This window comes from Trachurus trachurus, assembly GCF_905171665.1.
Source record: "Trachurus trachurus genome assembly, chromosome: 9".
NCBI lineage: Eukaryota > Metazoa > Chordata > Actinopteri > Carangiformes > Carangidae > Trachurus > Trachurus trachurus.
This window is the reverse complement of record NC_139895.1, coordinates 21,538,051-21,563,296: the sequence shown is the minus strand read 5'-3', so window position 1 is coordinate 21,563,296 and position 25,246 is coordinate 21,538,051. Positions and strand designations below refer to the sequence as shown.

Sequence of the window (25,246 nt, the reverse complement as noted above, 5' to 3'; positions counted from 1 at the left end):
GTAGTAATGACACAGTGACCGCCCATTTGTCATCAGTCTGTGACCGAATTCACTGAGGTAAGGATAACAGAAAGGACACACTGCCTTTGGGAAAGTGGTGTGGTTGCAGTATATATTTTGAGTTATTTACTGTGTAAGTCTGGCCTGTTATCATACACTGTAATTGCATTAGTTTCTGCATGTCTTTTGTTTTTTAGTGACCAACTGATGGAGAGACTAAACTGCGACGTCCGTCACTTAGGGTATGAGGAGTAAAATAAAATAACAACAGAGGAAAAAAGGAAGGAGAAGAAATGACACCTGGTCTGAATGAGTGCCTTAGAGCAGCTGGGCTACAGCATTGCTATGCTAGGTAAGTACACGCACCCCCAGGATGTATCCAAACGATCCAAACACACATATTATGTTGTGTCTTCTTCTCCTATGACCACTATCCCTCTGCCTCTTGTCATTTCAGGTTTACCTCCATGGGAGTTCATCATGCAACCCACCTATCAGCACTGACTATAGAGGATTATCCCATCCTGGGAATCCACACCATGGAGGACAGGACTCGTCTGTTCCATCTGGTCCAAATGGTCAAATCTCTTGATCTTGAAGCTCTTAGATATGCAGATGGCGATGATTATGATTCTGATGGTGGCGATGAAGGATATGCTCTAGTGGATGGTAGTTTTACTTATGGTGGCTGCTATGGAGATCCTGATGAAGATGTAGGCCTATATGATGGTGAGGATGAGAGGCGTGGTACCATAAATGAATTAAATGCAGCCACTTTTACCACATCATCGCGTGTTTGCAGAAGGCTTGATTTCAGTTGCGAAAACATTGATCGTCAACAGAAGCTACTTTCTTATCAAGTCGGCTCTGCGCATGGCCGTACAAGTCATGTTAGAGATAATCGAGTCCAAAACAAAGGATTAGCTACACCTCTGCAGAATGACCTCGGCAGTGGAAGTGCTGTTTTATGTAAATACAAACAGAACCACAACTTCAGGAAGGATGGCCACAGTCGTCAGTCAAATCATCACACAGGAGGAAACACCAAGCCAGACCAGATCAGAGGAGGAACTACCATGTACAACTCTGACACGCGATTATCACCAAAGTTTACCTCATTCAACAAACAAAAACCCATGCCTGCAAACATGGCATTAAAGAGGTTTGACAGCAAACCAGGTGGACACAAGGACAGGAAAAGAATCTCTAAGAAGGAAATAGGCCATAATGGGGAGATGGGGCACATGGCTAAGCCAACACCTGTTTATGAATCAAAGAGAACAGCTGGCTACAACTATGGAGTACCACAGAGTTTCCCTCCAGCTTCAAACAAAAAGTGAGTGGCAATGGTTTGCATTGTTCTCACTGTGACTGTTTACGCACTATTTACAAATGATTATTTAATGAACATGAAAGACATCTGGCAATTTAACATGGTTGTGTCTTTTTGTATTATGTGTGTGTGCCAGGCAAGAAGGAAATCAGCAAATTAGTGTGTGTGTGAGGAAGAGACCTCTGACACGTGCAGAGAGCAGGAGAGAAGCAGATGTTGTGACCACATCAGGCGAAGAGTGTGTGATTGTCCATGAAAGCAAAGAAGCTGTGGATCTCACAGAATACATACTACAGGTAGATGATGATTTCAATGTTATCACCAAAGCTGACAGAAATTCCAATTTAGCACATATCATTAAACTGTGACAACATGTGTTTTTGTCATATGAATGTCAGGGTGGATTTTTATCTCAATGTTATCTTGCTGTTTTGTTCCTTCAGCACAGGTTCTACTTTGACAAGGTTTTCGGAGAGCAGAGCTCCAATGAGGAGGTGTATCAACAAACTGCATATCCTTTGGTGCAGCACATGCTTAATGGGTATGTCAGCACTAATGCCATATGGTATTTGGATTTTTGTATGTTACTGTAACACCCCCAGCATTACTTTCTACCCATATGTCTTTTTCAGAGTCATGTTTACAGTTTGAAGTACATTCTTATAGGTGTTTTTGTGTTCCTATGCATCTGCGATGAACTATTTGTAATGTGTGCATCCACAGCGGCAAAGCCACCTGCTTTGCATATGGCCAGACAGGTGCTGGGAAGACTCACACCATGTTGGGCCCCTCCCCCGGGAGACCAGGCTTGTATGCACTAGCAGTCCGGGACATTTTTGCTCACCTGTCCACCACACGCATTTACTCACCCCTGCTGGTATATGTCAGTTTCTTTGAGATATATTGTGGTCAGCTGTATGACCTGCTGGACCACAGGAAAAGGTGTGTGTGAGTTGGAGTGTTTGTGTTTTGTTGTAAAAGAAAAACTAAATATGATTCTATTAATAATAGATAATGTAATATTGTCATTGCTTTATACATTTCCTATTGTGACTATTTCCTATATGCCTCTAAAGTTATTGTGGAATGTGTATTATTTTTATCTACTACTTTTGTCCTCAAGTTTTCTTGGGGATCATGTATTTTTTAGTGGCATTATCATCAGAGAACCATTGTTTCCCTCTTAATCGCTCTCTTTTACTTCCTTCTTCCTTAGGTTATTCGCGAGGGAGGATGGACAGAAGGTGGTTCACATTGCAGGACTGTGCTATGTCCAGGTGGACTCAGTCAGCTCACTGTTGGAGGTTCACAACTTTCTTTAAAATTGCTGCATGTCTATACTGTGTAGTCCAGATTTTGTCTCTATGCTCTGATTAGCACTCCAACGTTAAGTTAAGTGTCCTGCTTTCCAAATTCATGGTCGAAGACTGATGACTTAGTACCATGTTTAAATCAAACCTCGCCTGTAATATATTTTTGCCTCTTATTATTGACAAAAACAGAAGTGTTGCTTGGTGTTTTTGGTGGAGAGAAACAGTAAATATACATGCAAGTTCAGTACCGGCTAAATCATCTCAGGTTGAATGAGTCTAGGCTCCCGTTCTCACAGATACAACAACCCTTTACTGTATTTAACTTCATTAAATATTACTGGCCAAGAAATAGTTTGAATTACTTCGAAGTATAACTTCTGCAGTCACTATTAACATTTCATCTCTCCCTGCCTCCTCCCTTTGCCTTTCCAAAGGTGATTTCACAAGGTACAGAGGAGCGCACACAGGGGATCAGTGGAGTGAATCCACTTTCCTCTCGATCTCACGCGTTGCTTCAGATTCAGCTTAGATGTCCAAACCAGCAGATAGCTGGCAGGTGAGTAACACCATCCAGTGTGTTTTATTGTATTTTGGGCTTATTATGATGTACATTCTTTCTGATGGTTTTGTGTTATCCTTTTAAGCACTAAAGTAGATCAAATGACAACTTTAGTGTTGAGGTAAAATGACTGAAAGATGCTTGTTTGTGTGTTCCCATAGAATGTGGTTTGTGGACCTGGCAGGAAGTGAGAGGGCATCAGACACCAGAGAACCAGACAGGCAGAGCCGTATGGAGGCAGCTGAGATAAACCAGAGTCTCCTGGCTGTAAGATATACACACACACGCACGCACACACAAAGAGATTCCGAATTAAATCAAAAATACTTGTGAATGTATTGTGGAACTTCACACGCTTTCTCATCGGTGTGTTTTTTCTCTCAGCTCAAAGAATGTATTCGGTCCCTTGATCAAGAGCAGTCGCACACACCTTTCAGACAAAGCAAACTTACTCAGGTGAGTGAAGTAACATTTTTTCTATGTAACCATTTTGAGTATTAATAATGTAATGCAAATCAGATTTTTCCTTTGCCCACTTAAGCTCCCCTGTGTTTTAATATTTGACCACTTTGCTCTCATTCCAGGTTTTGAAAGATTCATTTGTAGGTGACTCAATGACGTGCATGATTGCCAACATTTCGCCTGGTCACTTTGCAACTGAACACACGCTTAATACACTGAGATATGCCGATAGGTGAGTGTTTTCATTGTATTTTCTATCAACCTAATTGATGTCATAAGCTTTAAGGGGTAGAAATCTGACTGGTAGTTGAGATGTCATGTCTACTACTTTTTTACAGAGTGAAGGAGTTGAGGGGACAAGGAGGACTAAGAGGAGGAAGAAGGAGTAAGACAATACCCTCCCCCAAACATAATCTATCCAACAACAGCAGTGGTAGCACCCGTGGGAAAAGCCCACCTAAAAAACAGAAGTTAGGGAGACAAAGAGAGGCTTTCTCTCCTGCCACACCTAACACAAAGTTGGCCACCAGAGATGCAGTTCTCTGCTCCACACCTAAGAGCAGCAGATGGAAAGCAGAAACGAACACGAGGCACAAAAAAAGGATTGGACTTGAACATATTACACCAATTAGAGGTTGGCTGGGAATGGGTGATAAGAGCCATGGGCAGGAGGAAGCAGGTGAGAGAAAAGACAGGAGAAGAGAAAGTGAAACACATGGAAGAACTAACAGCCACCCTGTATGTGATCAAAACACCACTGACACTGAATTGTGGGGGGCACAAGAGTCTTTTACTCAAAGGGAATCTGGAAATAACCATAGGGAGAAAGAGAACCAGCATCACGCTGTGAAAATGGAGAGACAGGAGGAAAGAAGATGGAGAAACCAGCTAAGACAAATGGAAAGCAGTAGAGACACATGTAGTGAAGTAGAAAAGCTCAGGGAAAGTGATTGTAAAAAGGCTGTTGAATGGAATAAGGAGAAGCAGAGGCACCTGCAACAGTATCACCTGCAGCTGCAGCAGTTCATTCCCCTTACCGCTTCCTCATCTGTCAGTCCTGTCTCACCCTCTACATGTCCTTCTCTCTCCTCCTCTCGTCAGGCCTCTCTTTCTTCCTATATCTCTCCATTATCCTCTTCTTCTCTCCCACACCCCTCCCATTCCTCAGCTTCTGCCCTCATTTATCATAGTTTGGAAGAGGTTTTAGATACATACAGAGCTGGGGTTGACCACAATAAAAGACAATTTCACCTGCAAACTGAAACCTCTCCTAGCTGCAATAACAGTAACGATGAAGATACCTGTGGTGACTGTGGTGGTGTTGGCGAAGACTGGGGGGTATCTTGGGAAGGAAAAGAGATCAAATTTGGACAAAGAAGTGAAAGTGATAGGAGAAGGTCAGTGGGGACACTAGGTGAAACATTAAGAAAGGAAGAGAGGAGGCCAGCTGCGATGGAAGGGGAAGAGAGGAGGTGGGCCTGGGTGCCAACAACAGAGACAGAGCAAACAGACATGATGACAGGTGCAACACCAACAAATGTAGCGGCACAAGTGTCTCACAGCCGTCATTCAGAAAACAGAGGACATGTGGGTGAGGGTAGGGTGGATTCCTCGGATGTCTCAGCTGATGGAGTGTGGAGTACTGAGCAGGAACGAAGAGCTGAAAGCTACGGTGTGGTGTCCATCCCCGGCAACAATGACCGCAACAGCCTTTTAAACCACCCTCCTTTTGGATCACCCCATCGGCGAGCTCCAGCAGAACGACCCCTCTCCCCAGCCTGTGAACATATCAACGTCCCCCCGATACAAAGTGATCCAGATCATACCCACCGCTCCAAAGCCAATATGTCTGATTTACCTAAAGATGAAACTTCTCCCAGCCACATCATGAGCCCCCTCAGCATGTCCTTGCTTCAAGTTGACCGACATGTCGCAACAGCTTCGTTCCTCACAGGGGAACAGAACACCACCTCACGGTATGAAAGAGGAGAAGGTAACAGGAGGGAAGTAGAAAAAGAGAATCATATGTGTTCAGGAATAGTGGGGCAAGTTGTAGAGGATGAGGACGTAGAATTACGTCTGTCTCTTTTGGAGCTGCCACAACCGAAGACCAACTGCCCTTCTACCTTTGAGGCCGTAACAGCTGTCCATCACACTGAGCAAGGAATAGGTATGTGTTGTGCCATATATGAGCATGTGTGAGTTGTCTAAGTGTGTGTACTACTAACTAATGCTTAAAAACATCTATGTTTTTATCTTGACCAGGTAGGATGAAACCTCCTACGCATGGGGTTATGCAGGTCTCACTCCAACACAAAGACAACAGTCAGAAACCCCAAACCATACCAGTCCTCGGCAAGATGAAGTCCATCTCACCCCTTGTCCATTGCTCTGGGGTCACTAATTCATCCAGCTCTATGCCTAGTGGTGCCACACAAATACCAACAAAATATGCATACAAAATGCACAACAAGCCTGCCAAAACGTCCGTTTCAGCATCACAGTCAGAAGATGTCTTGGGCCAGTATCACACTGCACATTCAAACAATTCAAACACCTCACTCCAACCAAAGAGTCCTGCAGAGTCAAATAGTCAAGAAAGCAAGAGCAATCACCAAATTCGACCCATAATCCATCTGTCTGCTTTGGAGGACTTGGACTATGCCCAGTAAGTAGCAGAATTCCTAGTACGGTATTAATTGAAAAAGAAAGATACTGAAACTTCACATAATTTAATCCAACAGACATGACAAAAGCAATGAGGGTTAGTTTGAATTAATTTATATCTCTTTTCTTTTCTAATCCAACTTTAGGTGGCATGTTGCCCAGGCCCACTGGGAGCAGCTGGAAGAGATGGAAGATCTACGTCATCGAGAGGGGACCCTTCTTTGTCAGCAGCCTGATATGGTCAGAATAAATGAAGCCCACGATTGTTAGCTAATTTCTTATGTCCTCTCCCTCCCTGTTTATAGTGACTACAAACTTTTAGTGAATCCTCACTATTTATCTCAATGTCTTGCAGGCATTTGGGGAATATGTCCTCAAGCTGGAAGAGATCATGGAGAGAAAAGCTTGTTGTATCCAAAGCATGAGAGCTCAGCTGGAGCCATATCTGAAGCCTGCTCATATCCACCAATCACACAACCAAAGTGAATATAATAACAATTGAAATACTTGAATTACCTGAGTTAATCAGCAGGAATGTTTACATTTTTATGTGCAGCCTATACACTGAGGAAATGATATAGTTATGCATGGTCTTTATGTGTTTATAACTGTACAATATGTTTTTCACTGATAAGACTAAATGCAATGTAAGCAAAATACCATTTAATTTTTATTTTCTAGATGTTAAAGATTTAAGAGTTTGATGGAAGTATCACTTGATGTGTGTGACAAGATGTGTTGCATGAGGTATTATCTCTCTCTCTCTCTCTTAGTGGTGTGTGTTTTGGTTTGTTATTTGTGTTCAGATGTTGGGTAGTTATTTTTCCTCTTCCTCGGTTTTATTTACATGTTGATTTAGATGTCTATATTATTTGATGGAATTCATGCACATTTGGTTATTTGAATAATTATTTAAAGTTAATTTCAAGATTTTTGAATTCCATAAATTAAGTTATTTGAATAGGTGCTATCTATGTACTGTATCCTGCATCATTTATTTAATCTTAAAGCTTGTACTTTCAGTCAACTATTGGTCTACTCTTTGTCCTTGTTGTCTGCAAATGAAAATATTAACTTCATAGACAGCAAACAAAAAGTTTAGTGTTTAGTAGCTTCTTCTGCTTTATTAAAGAGTTCCTGAGAAAATGATTACATAATTAGGCGACTCCACCTACAAACTCACATAACCTGTTCAGTTCTGTAAAAAAAAAACTGGAGCATTACCACTTTCAAGATGGATGGCAATTGGACATATATATACCTAATCTCTTTTCAGTAAATAAACCAACGCTGACTCTATGTATAGTTAAAAGTGGATGACACATAAACAGTAAGTAAATCCTGGCTCTCATTTGACACCGGCTTGGAAACCAGCGAGAAACGCTCCAGTGGAACGCGTGCCCGCCCGTACGTGAACGCGTACGTATTGAGACTGCGTCGAACCACGTGACCAGCTCGTGTGTTATGATTGGCGGAGTCAACGTCACAACGTTGAACAACGGCGCCGTTGGTCACGTGACAGCATCTGCTGCTGCTGGCTGAGCGAAGCGTGTTAGCAGGTAAAAGAAAGAACAAAAAACATGGAGTTATTGTTATTTTACGATGTTATTGGCCACTCCACGGTCTTATCGAATATTTTTAGAATACGTTTACGAGAGCCCATCGACCGTTTCCGAGGATCCGTTCGTCTTGTTCGGTGGTTAGCAAACTAACTAAGTCGCTAGCTCATCATCGTTGTATCCGGGCTGCAGCGCTGCGTTGTATGCGGACGGGCCGTTCACATGCCGGGTTGGTTAGCATGCTGCTGATAGCTGTCGTAGCCTCGAAGGGCCACGCGTTTTTCGACAGATTTTGTACCCACGCATCCCTGTAGAAGTCGTAAAAAACCAAATACAGGACAACAACCGATGGAAACACTAACGACGTTTTTCGTTTCGATTTAGTCATGTTAGTATGCTATTGACGACATCTAAGTCTGCCACTCAAGTTAACTGATTAATGTTAGCTTTTCTCTGGTTTACACAAAAGGATACCACTCAGCACGCCTCGCATTTGTTTATTGTTTTGTTTTGTCTTGGTTGGGTTGTAGTTGGGCAGCGGCTCCGGTGACGGCCACATTTACTATTTTTCGCTGCTTTTTAATAAATGTCTGTCCGGTGTAAGTTAATACTTGATGGTGGGAATCACACGGAACAAAGACGAGCGCTAAGTTAGCAAAGCTAAAGCTAACGAGAGCTAGTTGACCTAGCGCTAATGTGAGCGTTGTTAGCCAGTGCGGCTCATGTTTCCGTTTGAGCTTTGTGTAACGTCCACCAAAATAAGATTACTACTCATTCGCCATTTACACTGTGAAATGGATGACCGAAAAACAAATGAAAACAACTAACGACATTAGGTAACGTTACACAATACACTATGAACAGTACCTTGTTGTCAGGCAACATACTATTTGGGAGACAATGGCGTTTGTTTTGTTACCATGCGGATAAATTGCCAGTTGGTGGTATTGGCTAACGACCAGTTATATTGTATAATTTAATCCAGCGCAGGTGGTTGCCTTTTTACCCCTCAAATGATCGATTATCTTGACTTAAAATCTTATTTTGTAATTGTTTTGGTATTTTACGTCAAATACCAACGGGTTGACGTTGTCCTGGCGTCGTTGGTGGCTGAAAAAACGTATAAATTGGCATTGCCTATAACTGATGCTGGTGGATATTCGCGGTGTTTTTGTGTGGGAGACTGAAGGAGGGCTGTAAATTGACACCCGGACAGTCCCCTCTTGGCTGGCTAAATTTAACCAGGGGAGGTGGGGGCGACAGATGGGGTTATAGTCTTACATGGTATAGTTGACAACAGTGAGCCACGGTCTGCTTATATTCAGAATACTGTACTGGCATTGGGCATTCAGTATTATATTTTACTAGTATTTGTAATGCAATGTAACCAGTCTCCCAGGTGGCTGTCATTTGATGTGACCTCTCCCCCCTTTTTTTCTTCTTCCAGATTTTTCTATTTTGTACATACATTGTTTTGTATATACTGTATATGATGACTTCAGTGGTCAGCAATCAAGCCCGGGGAACTCGGGACAGAACGCTGCCCACCACCACACAAACAACACAGCCACAGAAACAGATACAGGTGAGTTTTCGCCATTATATGTACAGTATTATTGCATCCAGGCCTACTCAAAAATAATATATAATATAATAGCCTTATTCAGTATTTGATTTTCATAGTATTAAAAAGTGAAATTGAATTAAGGTTTAAATTGCATGCTTTAAAATCGTTTTTAGAGACTTTTAGGTTCTCCATCCTACATGGTGTACTACCTCACCAGGATTAAAGTGTATTTCACTGAAATGTCACTGTCATGTTGTATTGATTTTAATGCAACTGTGTATTTGCCAGGCCACAGCAGAACAGATTCGTTTAGCCCAAATGATCTATGACAAAAATGATGCTGACTTCGAAGACAAGGTCAAACAGGTAATGTGTATGTGCAAACACACATTTAGACAAATTTACTCAGAATCCCCAGCATAATAATAATAATAATGCCCTTGAAGGCTTGGACATTGGAGCCTTTATTGCATCATGAGCTAACTTTATGCTGTGTGTATTTTTTTTTCTGATTTACATGAACACAGCTGATTGAAGTGACTGGGAAGACTCAAGATGAGTGCATGGTAGCCCTCCATGATTGCAACGAAGATGTTAACAGAGCCATTAATTTTCTGCTGGAGAGCCACTCTGACACAGTAAGACTCTTTGACTGCACAAATCACATTCATTGATAATGTGCTGCTTGTATACATGTCATATGGAAAGTACTTTGGGCTTTTGCAGAGATTAAAGTAGCGTGAACAATGCAAACATAGTTTTACTTAAAGCAGAAGTAAGCGGAATGTTTGTGTTAATATAAGTCTTAAATAGTTATATCTTCTGACAGCAATCACTTACATAGAGTGTTTGGTCCGAAACACGGGTCTGTCAGTCACTCTGCTCTGCTATAAGCTGAGGAGAAAACTTCTTGTATACTTCCTTGTATCCTACAACCTTTATCCAATGAGGAGAGAGAACGGCATGAAGGGCTGTGTGTGCAGCCAATGGATGTGCGTGAATGTGGTGACGTAGGGACGAGGACCAATAGATCCATGATAAGGGCGGGGGCTGCGAACTCCATCGGCTGACAAAAGGTTAGCCAAAACGACCGGATCGCTTACTTATGCTTTAACTTGCTCTGTTTTAAACTTCCACCAGAACTCCTGGGAGACTGTGGGGAAGAAGCGAAACCTTGGGAAAGAAGGAGGACCCTCAGAGATAAAGGAGAGCAGGGAGAAGAAGGGAGGAGAGAGGGAGGCCAGTCGTGGACGCGGAGGCTCCAACAGGAGGGGCAGAGGCATCAGCAGAGGGCGTGAAGGTAAGACTGGGACAAAAGGAAATGTTAGTCCTGTTTATGGGATGAATATCATGAACCCTGGGGATGTATGTTCCTTACCTATTTTGTCTGTGTTTTGCTGCATCCTTGAAATTGATCATTCGTGTTCAGTTAGCTCATGGACTGACCAGTTCACCTTTTCTATGATGTGCTTCTACTTTAATTTCTCTTTTGATTTAATTTGAAGAAGTTCAGGGTTAGGGTTACTACTGAACTGTCTTTTCTGCCAGTTCAATAGTAATAAGTAATTGATCCAGAGTCTCACCCCCATGTCTCTGTTTTTTTTTTTTTTTTTTAATTCCAGGTCGGCTAGAGGAAAATGGATTTGAGGTTGCTCCTGGAGAGAGGGGTGGGGACCGTGGACGCAGGGGGCGTGGCAGAGGTGAGAACATATCTTTAATATTTTAGATACATTGTCAACATGTTAGAAAATAACACATGATAACATGAATGGTCAAACAAGCAAGATAAAAAACATATTAAACATATTGTGTTTATATGTGACTGTGGTAGACTGTGAAAATGTCCACCTTATGGATGTCCTTCATACTAAAACCTCTCAGTCCACCATTTATTCAAGCATCTGCATATAGTAAAGAAAATCCTAATATTGTCGGTTTTTGTAATTGATGTTCTTTAGATAGGAACATTATTGTGGATGTTTTGGTGATGTAGCTGGAAACGTATCTATTTGTGTCTGCAGGCATTTAGAGTATTGCTGCAGTGAACATGTGAGGAATGTGCTTAGTCCCTGCAGCTGCTTGAGTGTGAGAGTGTGTTGGGGGGGAGTTGTCGATAGATAACAAGATTGGAGAAGGTGGGAAGGAGGTTTTGTAGAACAATGACTGTGCACTGCATTACTTATTTAGTTGGAATATTCTAAAGCAATGCTAAATCATAAGGGAAAGATAGGTGCAAAGGAAAATAAAACTAGACGCATGTCTGTAGCTATCATTTTAAATGAAAACTGTTTTCTAATAAATGACAAGGGTCAATGTTTTCTCAGAAAACTTGCTGCTGATGATCTATGGGAGTTTGATACTTTCGTTAAAAAATGCTTAATGAAGAGTTGAGGCTGAAAGGACCAGTCAGCCAGAGGTCATCTGGTTGTTCTGTTTGTGTCCTCAGGGGCAGGGGTTCGTGGTCGAGGCAGAGCAGCTGCTGGTAACCGGTTCTCCACCCAGGGAATGGGGTAAGAATCTGTGTTTAGTGTAAGTCTGAATGAGAATGAGGAGGTGGTGATGTTGATTACAAGCACATATCTTAAAAACAAATATGTGGAAAAGAACCAAATTTCTGAATCTCCTTTTTAAAGAAATTACTAAATATTTTCCAGTTTCAAGTTGTTGGTCAGAAAACTTTCTCTTAAGTTTACTTTGCTTGCTTTCCCTTTCCTTCCTCTACATTTTCAGCACCTTCAATCCGGCTGACTACACGGCTAACTCTGGAGCCCGCCAGGAGACATGGGAGGGGGATGGCAACGAGCCTGCTGAGGGAACTGGTAAGGAAAATGACAGAATACGCGCGTTTCCAGTGCAGGAACTTCAGGGTAATTTTACGGGGCCAGCCCCGTTGGTGAGTGTCTCCACTGCAGGAACCTCCCCGACAGGGCTGTTTACAGGAACCTTTACAGGGCCGAACGGAGTCCCTGCCTAGGGGTAGGTACTCAGATCGGCCCTGAAAAAGTCCTGGTGGGGCTGTCACTCGTCGCCATAAGAGCCCGGTGGGTCCTGTCTGCAGTGGAGACACGGCCACCGAGAGGACGGTTCCTGTAGAGGTTCCTACCCCCTCCTTTTACCAGGAACTCCTGCAGTGGAAACCTGCCTATTGAAAGATGTTGTGTTTTGATCATTTCCTGCTTTTGCTATGCAATAGCTTAATGAATCATAAGCATCAGCGTTGTCCAGCATTCACATATCCAGAGTTGGCAAAATGTTCAAATTTCAGGTTGTTAGGTCCCAAATAAAATCAGAATTCAAGTAGAAATAAACAAATCAAATATTTTCTGCCACCGTCTTTTGGGAAATTGACTGTTGCTGACATTTCTTTCCTTTAGGAACATGGGCAGGCAATCTGGAAGACTGGGCTTCAGAGGACTGGAATGAGGATGTAAGGCATCACTTTTTAATGATTTGAAATGGCTTCGTACAAAGTTTTGTAATTGGTTTGCTTTAAATCAGCACTGGCCTGGAATGATCGGTGTTGGCTTTTGGTGTTATACCTGTATTTATTTGAATGGCTGTATTTTCCTTTTCTTACAGTTGTCTGAGACCAAAGTATTCACTGCCTCTTCTGCTCCAGCAAGCCACATCACACCTGGACACAAGTAAGACAACCTGCCCGAACTCCAGGCAGTTTACAACAGTACAAGAAATGAGCTGTGTTTTGTAGGGATGGGCAATCATTCAATTAAAACAAATTAAATAGTTTATGAGACTACGTCTTGTCTGAAAAAATGTAGTTGTTCCCTTTTTACTATCGCAGAATAAGGAGAAACATGGAAAGATGACTACAGCCATTGGAAAGTTCTGTGTGGAACTCTGTCAAATAAAAAACAAATGAAACTGAGCTGCAGCTAAAACTCTTCAAGGACTTTGGACAGACTTTGGGTTATAGTTAGTGATTGACAATATTTGAAGAATGGTCGGTTAGTTCCCGGTGATAATCCAATAGTGCTTTTGCTTGAAATGCCCATCCCTAGTATTTTGTAGCGTGACTTAAGATCTGTGCTGTCAATCCTCCTCACCAAACCTGTAACTCCAGTTCTCTTGTCTCTTGCCTCTCTTCAGTGTGGACCTGGCTAGCCTACTGCCAAAGGCAGGGGGTCCCATGGACTCTGACTTGGGGGCAATAGTCGAGGGCCCCTCAGCAGAGGATTTGGCCCAAAGCCTGGTGTTTACCAATTCTCACCACAATGGACGCACTGCAACACACAGCTACGCACACGCCACAGCCAACAGCTATGCCCATGCCGCCTCTGCTAGTACCACCTACGCACACGCTGCACTGGTACAGAAAGCGATGCATACACCCATAAACATTTGCAAGCATCAGCATCCTTTACATATGTTGTACTCCTACACATTTGGGATATGTTATTGGTGTAACCTCTTCTTGCTTTTCTTCTCACCCTCTCAGTCTTCAGTCCTGGGTTCTGGTTTTGGCTCTCTGAACGCACCTAAGCCGACACCTGCCTCTGACATCAGGACATCAGAACAGCTCAACGGGCCTCGGCTTGGTCAAAGAGCCAATCAGACGTTATCCACTGCCGCCAGCAGCAGTACTGTTTCCAAAGACGCAGGGCCACCTCCGATGCAAAGTCCTGCTCCTGCCTCCTCTCCCTCTGTGGACATGAAGGCTCAGCGAGTGGAGAACGGCCCTGTTACTGCCCAACACTGTAAGTTTATCTCAGTAAATGGAAAAATTAAGACAATCAAATTTTAAAGTAATTGTGTACAACGCAAGGATACAGTGTACTGTTGTCCAATAAATATTTAAATTGATCCCCAATCTCTTCAGTGGAGATCAAGCTTCAACCAGAGCCATCAGCAGTGCTCAGCCAGTTGGCTCAGAGGCAACAGCAGTCCACCATCCTTTCCACCACAGATCTGGGGCTGTCTCAGTCACATGCACCACAGGTCCCCACACCCCCAGGTAGGACTGCAGAACTGTATCATATTATAGCATTAAAGTTGTCGTGGTCTGCATCATCAGTTGAGTTTATTTTATTTTTTGTTGATACTTTTTTATTTAGTATTTTCAAGAAAACAAGTTGACAACAAGATGTCAAGGAAATAAAACAAAACAAAAACATGGGGGCTCCTCTGTTGATAATCCTATATTCAATGTCCAGTGTCTTTACTTGTTAATGTGTAGCATCCTAAATTGTTTTGATAAAAGCAGTCCATTTCTCCCATTTCCTGAGAAAGGTCGCTCCTCTAGATCTGAGAGAATGTCGTCTTTTCCATTATTTCCTTCACTCTGTCCATCCATTAGTTAAGGCTTGGACACTCTGTTTTATACTAGCACTTTATACCACAACTTTTGTATTTTACATAGATACCAGTCTTTTTTTCAGTTGATTTTATTTTCATTTTGATGATTGAGTAAATTATGTAAGGATATCGGTAACTGCCAACTAACAAATGTAACCCTTTGTTTATGGACTGTAACCACATTTGAAAAGGAAAGAAAACTTTTTGTCCCGAGTAGTGACACCACTTTAACATCATCTGTACTGTAACATGTTCTGATTGGCAACTCCTGTTTTCACCCTCAATCTCCTTCAGGTCACGAGTCCTCCGTCGCTGCTGTAAGAGACGGAGCTTCTCCAGGGGTGAAGCTGCCAGGCATGGAGCCTCCCATCACAGAACCACCACAGCGGCAGCTTAAGACACAAAGACGCAGAGTGCCACCTCCCTCGAAGGTACTGCTGTCTTGTCTGAACCTTGTCAGTAAAAACACATCTTAATCTTCATGGGAAACAAAAGAGCACCGTTACTTGCAGGGCAATAGGTTCTTTACCATGTCTCTGTAACATGTTCGACAGGACAAACATCTTATTTTCTAAAAGATCTTAAGTCCACCTCCATGACTACACCTCTTATAATCAGAAATATAAGCTCAGCGAAGATAAAAGGTGCAAACGTGCAGTCAATTTCCAATTTTACTTCTCACATCTCAACTGTAAGCCATCAAAACATGCTTGCTGCTTAAATCGTGGCTTTTTAAAAAAATAGAAGTTGACTAAGGTGTGGTCAAGTCATTTTTGACTAATTTGAAGTGCACACATTATAAATAGTTCGGTTCCTATTATTTATATGATTTACAAACCAAAAAAATGTAATTGATTTTACGTATTTGCCTGTTTGTCTACCTCAGATCCCGTCGTCAGCAGTGGAGATGCCCGGCTCAGCAGATATATCTGGCCTGAATGTGCAGTTTGGAGCTCTAGACTTTGGTTCCGAGGCTGCTAGTTCAGCAGTAGACATGGGACAGATGGAGATGACCAGGGAACAAGCCCCCGCTCAGGCTCCAGCACCAGTAGCTCCAGCACCCATGTCTGCCCCTACTGCAGTTCCCACACAGCAGCCACAGAGCAGCCTGTTCTCTAAGCCAGGATCTGTGAGGTGTGTGTGTGTAGGAGGTGTTTTAAGTTGGAAACATGGGTTTTGTCTGTTTATTTGAGGAAAGGGACCATTGCATAAAGCAGAGCATTGACTGCTGCCAGGGGAACACATTTGTGAATTAGCTAAATGAGTTTAAAGAAAGACTGTTAGAAATTGCATGTGTCATATGTATATTCATGTGTCTCACCCCAAACTACCTTTCTCATGTCATTGAATAGTGACCACATGAGCAACATGCCCAGCTTACCATCAGCTGTGTCGGATCCCAACTTCCCCTCACCATCTTTGGGCTTACCCAGTGCGACGCCCTCACCCTCCATGGGTCTTCCCAGTGCAGCCGCACCACCCTCTTCTGCAGCCCCCACCCCAGCCAGCCGCGTGGAGAGCAGTGGCCCAAGGTCCCTGCCACCACATCTCGGCTTCTCACAGAGCAAAGACATCTCATCGGCCGCTGGTGGACCCCTCACAGTGAGTATAAACATTATTTTTCTGTTTGTACTCTACATGAAAAAAAAGAACGATGTACACAACTGCTGAAATTTTGGTGTCATCATAATACCTGACAAAAAGCCAAATGTCAAAGCCTAGATTTTGAAAATGTTGTCTTCTCATAGAACGGCTACAGCGGGATGAAGGCACACAGCACACAGGACAGTAAGTACTCTAAGCGTCATCAGTTCTCGAGAACTCACTGCAGTATTCAAAACTAGATCTAATAGTAGATATTGATTGTTAAAAGCATCTGGTGGGGAGTGGAAAGAGTCATTTGTGAAAGCTGATGTTTGATAAAGAACTGGACCCACTCAGTGTTGTGCTTTTTTTAAACTGATTCAACAACTGATTCAATTGCATTCCTCCTACCAAAAGAATTATTAATGTAATTGATATCTTTTTATTTATTTAAACTAGCTACGTCATCAACTAGGACAGTGAAGACAGGGTCTCCTGTTATGACGAGTGACAGTGGACCTGGTCACCACATCCCTTCCCCTGCAGTCACACCTTCCCACTCGGCTCCCATTCCTTCGCTCAGCAGGTGAGGACTGGTTCAGATCTATATCATAGATATTTTATACTGCTCAGTGATTGTTTTGTTTTCACATGAGCCTTTTGTGTGTCTGGAGATAATGATGGTTACAAGCACATATCCTAATCTTGCAATGTGGAAACATCTTTGACTGAATCTCCCATCCTTGTGTCCATGCTTCCTGGGTGATTTGCTTTTGTGGCTTCGTGAGATTTTAGCAGACTGACACAATCACTCTTTTTCCATTTTAGTCATGTGACCAGTAGTCACTCATCTGTCTCGGCCCTCACCACAAGTTCATCCCTGACGGTAAGTGTGTGTACGCACATTGAAATAGATACAAAGTTCTTCTGCTGAGGCTTTGGAGAAAATGTATTTTTTGGGAAGACACCCATGCTAGTTCTCCTATCACACACCCTCTATTGTCCTGTATCAACAGATGAGTAACGACGACAGCAGTAGTGGCAGTGGAAACCTCCACGCCTATTCTTCATCGTCCAGCCAAATTGTCAATCCCAGTCCTTCAATCCCCATGGCTGTCAGCAGCTCAGCCATCAATGGTCTTCACCCATCTGGAGCACCAGGCCTGACTCCTAACGGCACAAACGCCTCGCTCTCGGCCGCAGCCAGCCGCACAGCACCCCTGCTCACCACCACCTCTGGTAGGTCCACAGCTGAGTCTTGTGTCACATCTCGGTGAACAACTACATGTTGTCTTCAAATCCAACTCCTCATTTTGTTGTACGCTGCCCATCCAAAAAGTCACACTCTCTAATATTTCGTCAGACTGCCTTTAGCTTTGATTATGACACACATTTGCTGTGGCATCGTTTCCATAAGCTTCTGCAAAGTCACAACATTTTATTTCCATCCAGAGTTGCATTAATCTTTCAAAGATTCTTCTCAATGGAGTGATGGTCTGGACTCTGGTCACATTGGACCGCATTTCTTCCTTGGAGATGATGGTTCTCCATTATCCTTTCAGTTTAATAATGCATTGGACAGTTCTTAACCCAATTTTAGTCTCAGCAATCTCCTTAGATGTTTTATTTTCTTGATGCATGCCAATAATTTGAAACAGATCAACATCGTTTCCACCACTATAAGATGTCTTCCAACATGGTTGTTTAAGAAATGAGACTGCATCAGTTAGGGTTAAATAAGTTTTTGCCAGCTGAAACACTTTTTGGGATGGGCAGTGTTTATTCTTAGAAAATATGTTAAGGCTATTTTGATACTCAACCAAGACTACATAACTCTGTCCATACATACGTAACAAGAAAACTCATCACTGATTGTACACTGAGTTTCTTTCACTCAAGTCTGTTCCTCATTGTTCCCTAGGTAAAGCTCCTCCCAACTTGGCCCAAGGAGTGCCGCCTCTCCTGGCAAACCAGTACATCATGGGCCCTGGTGGCTTGCTCCCTGCTTACCCGGTAAAAACTACATTCCTAATTTATTAACCTATTTGTACTTGCCAGTGCTCTGGTTTTGTTTAAGGGAAATGATGGTTGTATCACTAAATATAGGTGGATGATGGTGTCTGCCTCAAGTGACTAGTCGTGCAATATCTTCATCAAGTCTCCGTGTATAGAAACACTGAGCTGAAGATTTATTGCATTGAGGTCATTTCTCACTCTATACAGCTTTTCAGTGTTGATGATGACTGTGTTTTAGTAGGTTCTGATCAAACATGATATCTGCCAAACATGCTGAGACACTTATTAAAGCTGAGTTTAACTGAACCTGGATTGAGAATAAAACTAAAATAGAGTTTGCCCACATTGATGTGCTTAATAGTGGCTTCATTATGGCACTAAACAATCACTTGTTCTCCCTCCTTTTTGTTTTTGTTTTATTTCAACAGCAGATCTATGGATATGAGGACTTGCAAATGCTGCAGTCTCGCCTTCCTATGGTGAGTTTTCTGTCATATACCCTGCTGCATATTACTTTGATTCTTGTCTTTTTATTAGCAGTCTATGTTTTACTGAGTTTTGGCTTATCTTAAAGCAGAAGTAAGTGGTCCGGTCGTTTTCGCTAATGCTGCATTCCAGGCAGGCTTTTGAAATCGTAAATTACAGCTTCAAGTCACAACTTACGACTTTGTAGCGTTTCAGGCAACCCACTCGTGTTTTTCCGACCTGTTTTACCGGTGAAAGTCACTATAACGGCCACTCGTAACTTCCGACCGGTGAACTCGTACCAGATCGAACTGGTACGACTTCACGGTCGGAAAAATACGAGTTTCCTTGAACGCACCATAACAGTCCTCGTCCCTACGTCACCACATTCACGGCGTTCCTTGGCTGCACACACAGCCCTGCATGCCGTTCTCTCTCCTCATTGGATAAAAACTGTAGGATACGATAAATGTTTTCTCCTCGGCTCAGAGCAGAGCAGAGGGACTGAGAGACCCGTGTTTCAGTCCAAACACTCTATGTAAGTGATTGCTGTCGGAAGATATAACTATTTAAGACTTATATTAACACAAATATATCACTTACTTCTGCTTTAAGTAAAGGGACTAAATGTGATTTCTATGCACTTACCTATTGTATCTAATGCCAGTGTCAATAGAAAACATTGTGTTTAGCGTAGTCATTTTTTATTTATTTTTCCTGCAGGATTATTATGGTGTAACATTCCCCGGTACTACAGCTGCTATGCCTGGAAGAGATGCCATGGCCAATAATCCGTATTCTGGTAAATCAGTTTCTACATTGAACTGTAGCTTCTGACATTATGCACACTGATCTTGTATTGTGTTTTGAAAAGGACTGTCAAGTGACTCTGATAATCTTTTTACATCAATATTTGCATCTGTTGATGCTGCTTGTATAGCCACTCATGGATTTGAGTATACTAAGTTGATTTATGACAAGACAGAAGTCTTTTTCTTAATTCAATGGCTTCTTTACCAATTCATGTAAACTGTTTGGCAATATTTTTATTTAGATGCACTTCTGCAACTTCAATCTTTTCTTACCCATGTTTTCCATCCAGGAGAGGCAACAAAGTTTGGTAGGAATGACTCTTCGTCTCCAGCTCCACCGACCAGCCTGTCCACTGGTGGAGTGCAGTCACAGCCCCAGCAGGCACCACAGGCAGGGACACAGGGCCAGGGCACGGGTCAGAGCCAGGGTCAGCAGGCACAGAACCAGGCCTTCCTAAACCCCCCTCTGCCCCCTGGCTACGGATACACTGGTATGTAAAAGCACAGATCTTGTCCAAATTCCTCTCTGATAAAATCATCCATGCACTTGACACCTCATGCAAATGTAAGCGCCAGATCACAAGCTGTGAAATCTAACTTCAACATTATCGTGTTAAAAGATTTTTATTATTATTTACCTTTTTATTTAACCAGTAAATTAGCCTGACAAGCCAGTCTATATCATTAAAATGTATAGTCTGGTAACGACCGGTAGACCTCGGCTCAATCCAGGGGGCGGGATGAAAGCTGTCTTTCAAACTGCCTAGGGTAGCGCTACGACTAATCAGAGCAAAGAGCAGGATGATTTGATTCGGCAAAACACCAAATACATCCTCCTTCGAAATGACTTCAGTGCAGTTTCTTGCTCAACTTTTAAAGAAAATGACATGTTTTCATTCTTTCAAAGTTGATGCCAACGCCGATTCAAACGATTCCTTTGCCAAAGCCATCTTGTCATGTTTCTAGACCCACCTGCGTAGCAAATATATTTGCTGCCGCTAGGGTGCGTCTAGATTTCTAGGCTACCAGGAAGTCCCATTGAGATCTCTTTTACAGAGACCCCTGGCCAAGGTAGCAGCCATGTAAAATCAGTCCGTACAAGATGTAAAACAAAACTCAGATACTCACACACAGTTCATACAAGGAAATGATGGTTGTATCACTAAATATAGATGGATGATGGTATCTGCCTCAAGTGACTACGGTAGTTGTGTAATATCTTCATCAAGCCTCTGTGTATAGAAACACTGAGCTGAAGATGTATTGCACTGAGGTCATTGCTCACTCTATGCAGCGTTTCAGTGTTGATGATGACTGTGTTTTAGTAGGTTCTGATCAAACATGATATCTGCCAAACATGCTGAGACACTGATTAAAGCTGAGTCCCATTGAGATCTCTTTTACAAGAGACCCCTGGCCATGGTAGCAGCCATGTAAAATCAGTCCATACAAGATATAAAACAAAACTCAGATACTCACACACAGTTCATACAAGGAAAAACAATGAAACTCTTCCCTCACTGCATTCTTTATAATACACTTGAAGTCACTCACAGGTACAAATGTTTTTAAGTTAAGAACTTTTTGTAAATGATTCCAAGACCATGGTGCATGGTAGGAGAATGATGTTTTGCCAAGGTCTGTCCTGGCCTGGGGTACATCCAAAAGCAACCACTTAATGCACATTTGTATGGCAATTTGTGTTCCTCACACTTGACACCACACTTGACTGACTTACAGGTCTGCCATATGCCTACGCTGGTGTGCCTGGGGTTCCTTCAGCCTTTCAGTATGGTCCCACCGTCTTTGTGCCTCCTGCTTCGGCCAAACAACCTACAATGGGCCTGGCCAACCCCTCCAATCAGTATCACCAACAGCATCAGCCCAGTTACGGACAGCACGCATACGGCGCAGGTAAGAGGAGCATTACACAAGAGGGCTGTGTCTGTCACTGATGGATTTTTGTTGTCAGATGACTAACACGGCACATTTCCTTCAAAGTTACGTGATTGTTAGGAATTTATTTTAACATGAAGGTTATTCCCAGCAGTTTTTACTTCAACTTTTAATTGATTTAAATGGCTTCAGCCTGTGCGTGTATTTGAAGTGTGACCACAGGTTTGTTTGAGTTACTTTCAAACACACTGCATCAGTATCACAACCTGTCACAAAAAAAACTTGGCATAAAAAGTAGTTTAGAGGGATTCTTGATCAACTTGAAGAGCCTGACAAGATAGGGTGTGTCAAACACAGACGCAGTGCTTTTTGGTGTCTCATGTACCGCAACAGTTTGTCACAGCTGTGTTTTACAAGTACAGGTTTTGGGAGAAAGACATGAGGTGTGCGCACAAAGACCATGGCAGAAATGAGTTTTGATAAATTAAGGAGGCAACAGGGAAATCAACTTTCAACCCTTTATACATGTACACAAATGCTGCATGTGCGTGTGGAGTTGGGCCTGTGTTTTTTGCTTGTGCTGCATGCATAGCTCAAACCCCCTGCTGAAGTTGGACATGGCTCATTATAGACACAGCTGCTATTTTAGTCAGGTTTACCTTACTGCCTCTCTCTCCCATGCCCCCTTCTCTCTTCTATTCCCGACTTCTTTCCTCCTCCTTTTCTTCTCTTAAACCTCATCTGTTACCCCATCTTTCTCTTCCTACCCCCTCCCTCTCTCCTCTGCTCGCTCTGCCTCCTTTCTTCTTCTGTACTTTCCGTCCTTCACCTCCTTCAGCCTTTGATGACCTGTCTCAAGCCCACGCTGGGGAGTACAGTAAGGGAGGGTACGGAGGCTCTGTCCAGTCACAGGCCAAGTCAGCGGGCAGCGGCCCAGGGAAAGGTACACACACACTTGTGCGCACAATCTAACAACACACAGAAAGTCAGTGGGCGTTTTCCTATGGGAAAAACGGATGTACTCACAATTGCAGATGATTCTACCGTCAAGAGTGTTCTGGAGAAAGGTGTGTATATGCATGTTTGTGGTTGCACTCTGACGTGCACATAAATGGATACACGCCAAAAAGCGGAAATAAGTGAGAAACATGCCTCTGCGCCTCCTCACTAAATATGCTTCTTCCTACTGGCCGGCCCCCCTCCTACTAACCGTGGAAATTAACATTCAGTGCTTAATATTCACTCATCAGCAGTGAAGTGACAGAATTGTTCTTCTTCCCTATTAACCCCTTGGTTTTCCCCTCTTCTTTATCATTCTTTTTTGCTTTCCTCCCCTCCCTCTTAAATCCCAATCTTTTCCTTTATCCCGTCCTTTTTCCTTCTCTTCATTCTCCTCTCAGCACCAGGACTGTCGGGGTCAGGTACCAGTGGAGCAGTACCTGACATGGGAGGTTCAATCTACAGTAAAACACAGGTGAGAAACTTAGATAAGACTTTGAATCACACTAGAGACACGAGACCTCTCCTGCAATTAATTTTCTTAATTAAAACTGTACACATCAACATCAGATCCCCTTGAGTATCACGTTTGCATAGGCAAGAGCTTTTCAGATGTGCATGATTTGTATTGGATTTATTTCTAAACCTCTTGTATTTGCTGAATTTAATCTCTTGTCTTCTCTTGGTTCTCCTCATCAGTCATTCGACAAGCAGGGCTTCCACACAGGGACACCGCCTCCCTTCAGCTTACCTTCAGCGCTCGGGGGAACAGGACCCCTGAATCCCGGGGGTGCCCCTGGCTACGCCCCTGCTCCCTTCCTGCACATCCTGCCACCGCACCAACAGCCCCACTCCCAGCTGCTACACCATCACCTCACACAGGACGGACAGGTAGACTGAAGTCTCTATTTATACATCACATCCCATCTACGGTATCACAAAATTAGTGAATTTGATGACCAGTTTGTGTTCCTGCAGTATTTAACACCTATATTGGAATTTATGACCAAACTGTCCACAAAACAAGATCTAGACTAAAGAAAACTACTAAAAATCCCTGTGGTCATTTTGTTGCGTTTTTAAAACTCCTCAAGAAATGTGGTGGATTAAACAATGTTATTTGTACACAAGACTCCAGATTATATTTTTTAATTCAGTTATTTGAAATGATCTGCTTATCATACCACCTTATTTGGAAATTGCAACAAAGGGGAAAATCATGCAGAATTTAAGTTCCCTGCACCGTGTTTCAATTGCAATACAGTATGTTTAAATGTCATGAAATTGAAAGACACCTCCATGATGAATCATTTCAGTGCTGACAAGCAGCACCCGAGTGAAGGCTGTAAATTGTTAAAGTTCAGTTCCAACCCTAATAATTCCTTGGCTATCAAAAGTAATTCCTAGACAGATAATTGTCAGGAGCAGGAACCACACCCAAGAACCAAAACTGGTTCTGTAGGTTCCTGTGGTAGATGTTGTGGCGAAGCTTAGTCACTCAGAAAGTTCTTGGAAAGGTGCCACAGTTGGAAACGGCAATTTAACTGGTTGGAAATGTTTAATTTAAAAAGAAAACCCCGTTGGTCGTTATCTTACACATGATTAACAAAAGTGACTTGTTGTTCTTCATAGGGTGGTCCTGGACAGCGCAGTCAGTCCAGCAGCATGCAGCAGAAAACCCAAGGCAGCAAGTCCAGCTATGGCAGCTCTCCCTACTGGGCCAACTGAGGAATGCATCCCACTCCCTCCTCCCCCAAAAGGCTGTGTGTATGTGTGTGCGCGTGCAGGCGTGTGTGTGTAAAGCTAAAACAAAAAAAGCAAACCGAAAGACACACTACCCTCACAATGAGCAACCTTGGGCCTCTTTGCCCTGCTCCCCCCACCTCCACAAGTCCTCATAAGTCTTTTGGGTTCTCTCTTCCCCCCTTTTCAAAATTGGTTGTACATGTAAGATATTTATGTATGTATTTATATATATATATACTGTATATGTAATAGTAGAACATGAAATGTGGTTGCTGCATTTTATTTTTGAAGGACTTTTTGTTTACTTTTTTCAAAACTGCAGGAAAAGATGTTACATTAAGACAGAATGAGTTGATGGTGAGAGAGCGAGTGAAGAAGAAAAATGATCAAAAATTTCCTGGAAGAAACCAGAAAAAGGAAAAGGAGAGAGCTATAGCACTGATTGCATTTGAGGACATTTCAGATGGGGGTGGGGTTTATAATAACTAACTGCATCTGTCTCCTTTTTTTTTCTTTTTCCTTTTTATACATCCTGAATGACCGGGTCATCCCTCCAAACTTTATTTTGTAGCGTCCTTTCTTTCCCCTCCTGCCTTTCTCCCTCCCTTCTTCTGTAGGGCTGCCCACTCTCCTTGTGTCACACCTTCCCTTTAACGACAGACCTGTCCATCTAAATTTTATATTTTAATTTAATTTTAACCCTCATTTCCCGCGAAATAAAAGTTCTGAGCAGTTGGAACTCTTGTCTTGACTCTTGTTTTTCTATTTGCACACCCTTTTGACTGTCTTTGAAATTCAATCTGATTTAATGTTTAATTGCAGATAATCATTTATTTATGTTCTCAAACACATTGACAGACCCTCATTTATAATAGAGGTCCAGACATAAGTAGAAAATACAGTAAAAAGTCAAAAGATGAATGATGAAATGTATCTACCGGTAAGTCAGTCCTTT

General features: G+C 42.6%; 2 protein-coding genes across 4 annotated transcripts; both read left to right on the top strand.

The window, feature by feature from the left end:
- Positions 1 to 10: 10 nt before the first annotated feature.
- LOC310991018 (uncharacterized protein) lies at positions 11 to 6,885 on the top strand. Its single transcript, XM_083978586.1, has 15 exons — positions 11 to 57; positions 198 to 352; positions 458 to 1,336; positions 1,470 to 1,629; positions 1,777 to 1,874; positions 2,057 to 2,275; positions 2,550 to 2,637; positions 3,081 to 3,202; positions 3,367 to 3,472; positions 3,590 to 3,661; positions 3,790 to 3,899; positions 4,006 to 5,837; positions 5,933 to 6,170; positions 6,481 to 6,574; positions 6,690 to 6,885. The coding sequence occupies exons 2-15, from the start codon at positions 294 to 296 to the stop codon at positions 6,834 to 6,836; spliced, it is 4,224 nt and encodes a 1,407-aa protein (XP_083834712.1). The 5' UTR covers positions 11 to 57; positions 198 to 293; the 3' UTR covers positions 6,837 to 6,885.
- Positions 6,886 to 7,777: 892 nt separating this feature from the next.
- On the top strand, positions 7,778 to 25,024 carry LOC310991133 (ubiquitin-associated protein 2-like). Of its 3 annotated transcripts, XM_083978726.1 has the most exons (30): positions 7,778 to 7,893; positions 9,341 to 9,478; positions 9,749 to 9,826; positions 9,988 to 10,098; positions 10,601 to 10,760; positions 11,083 to 11,160; positions 11,907 to 11,970; positions 12,191 to 12,279; positions 12,835 to 12,887; positions 13,040 to 13,104; positions 13,568 to 13,787; positions 13,917 to 14,175; positions 14,298 to 14,432; positions 15,068 to 15,204; positions 15,660 to 15,907; positions 16,126 to 16,375; positions 16,522 to 16,561; positions 16,817 to 16,943; positions 17,186 to 17,243; positions 17,374 to 17,596; positions 18,279 to 18,370; positions 18,802 to 18,852; positions 19,562 to 19,640; positions 19,941 to 20,141; positions 21,391 to 21,564; positions 22,385 to 22,489; positions 22,581 to 22,613; positions 22,947 to 23,020; positions 23,245 to 23,436; positions 24,178 to 25,024. In XM_083978726.1, exons 2-30 carry the CDS (start codon positions 9,383 to 9,385, stop codon positions 24,271 to 24,273), a joined length of 3,588 nt encoding a protein of 1,195 aa, XP_083834852.1. In that variant the 5' UTR covers positions 7,778 to 7,893; positions 9,341 to 9,382; the 3' UTR covers positions 24,274 to 25,024. The 3 variants fall into 3 exon arrangements, with proteins under 3 accessions (XP_083834852.1, XP_083834853.1, XP_083834854.1); XM_083978727.1 differs by lacking the exon at positions 22,581 to 22,613; XM_083978728.1 differs by lacking the exons at positions 22,385 to 22,489; positions 22,581 to 22,613.
- Positions 25,025 to 25,246: the final 222 nt, after the last annotated feature.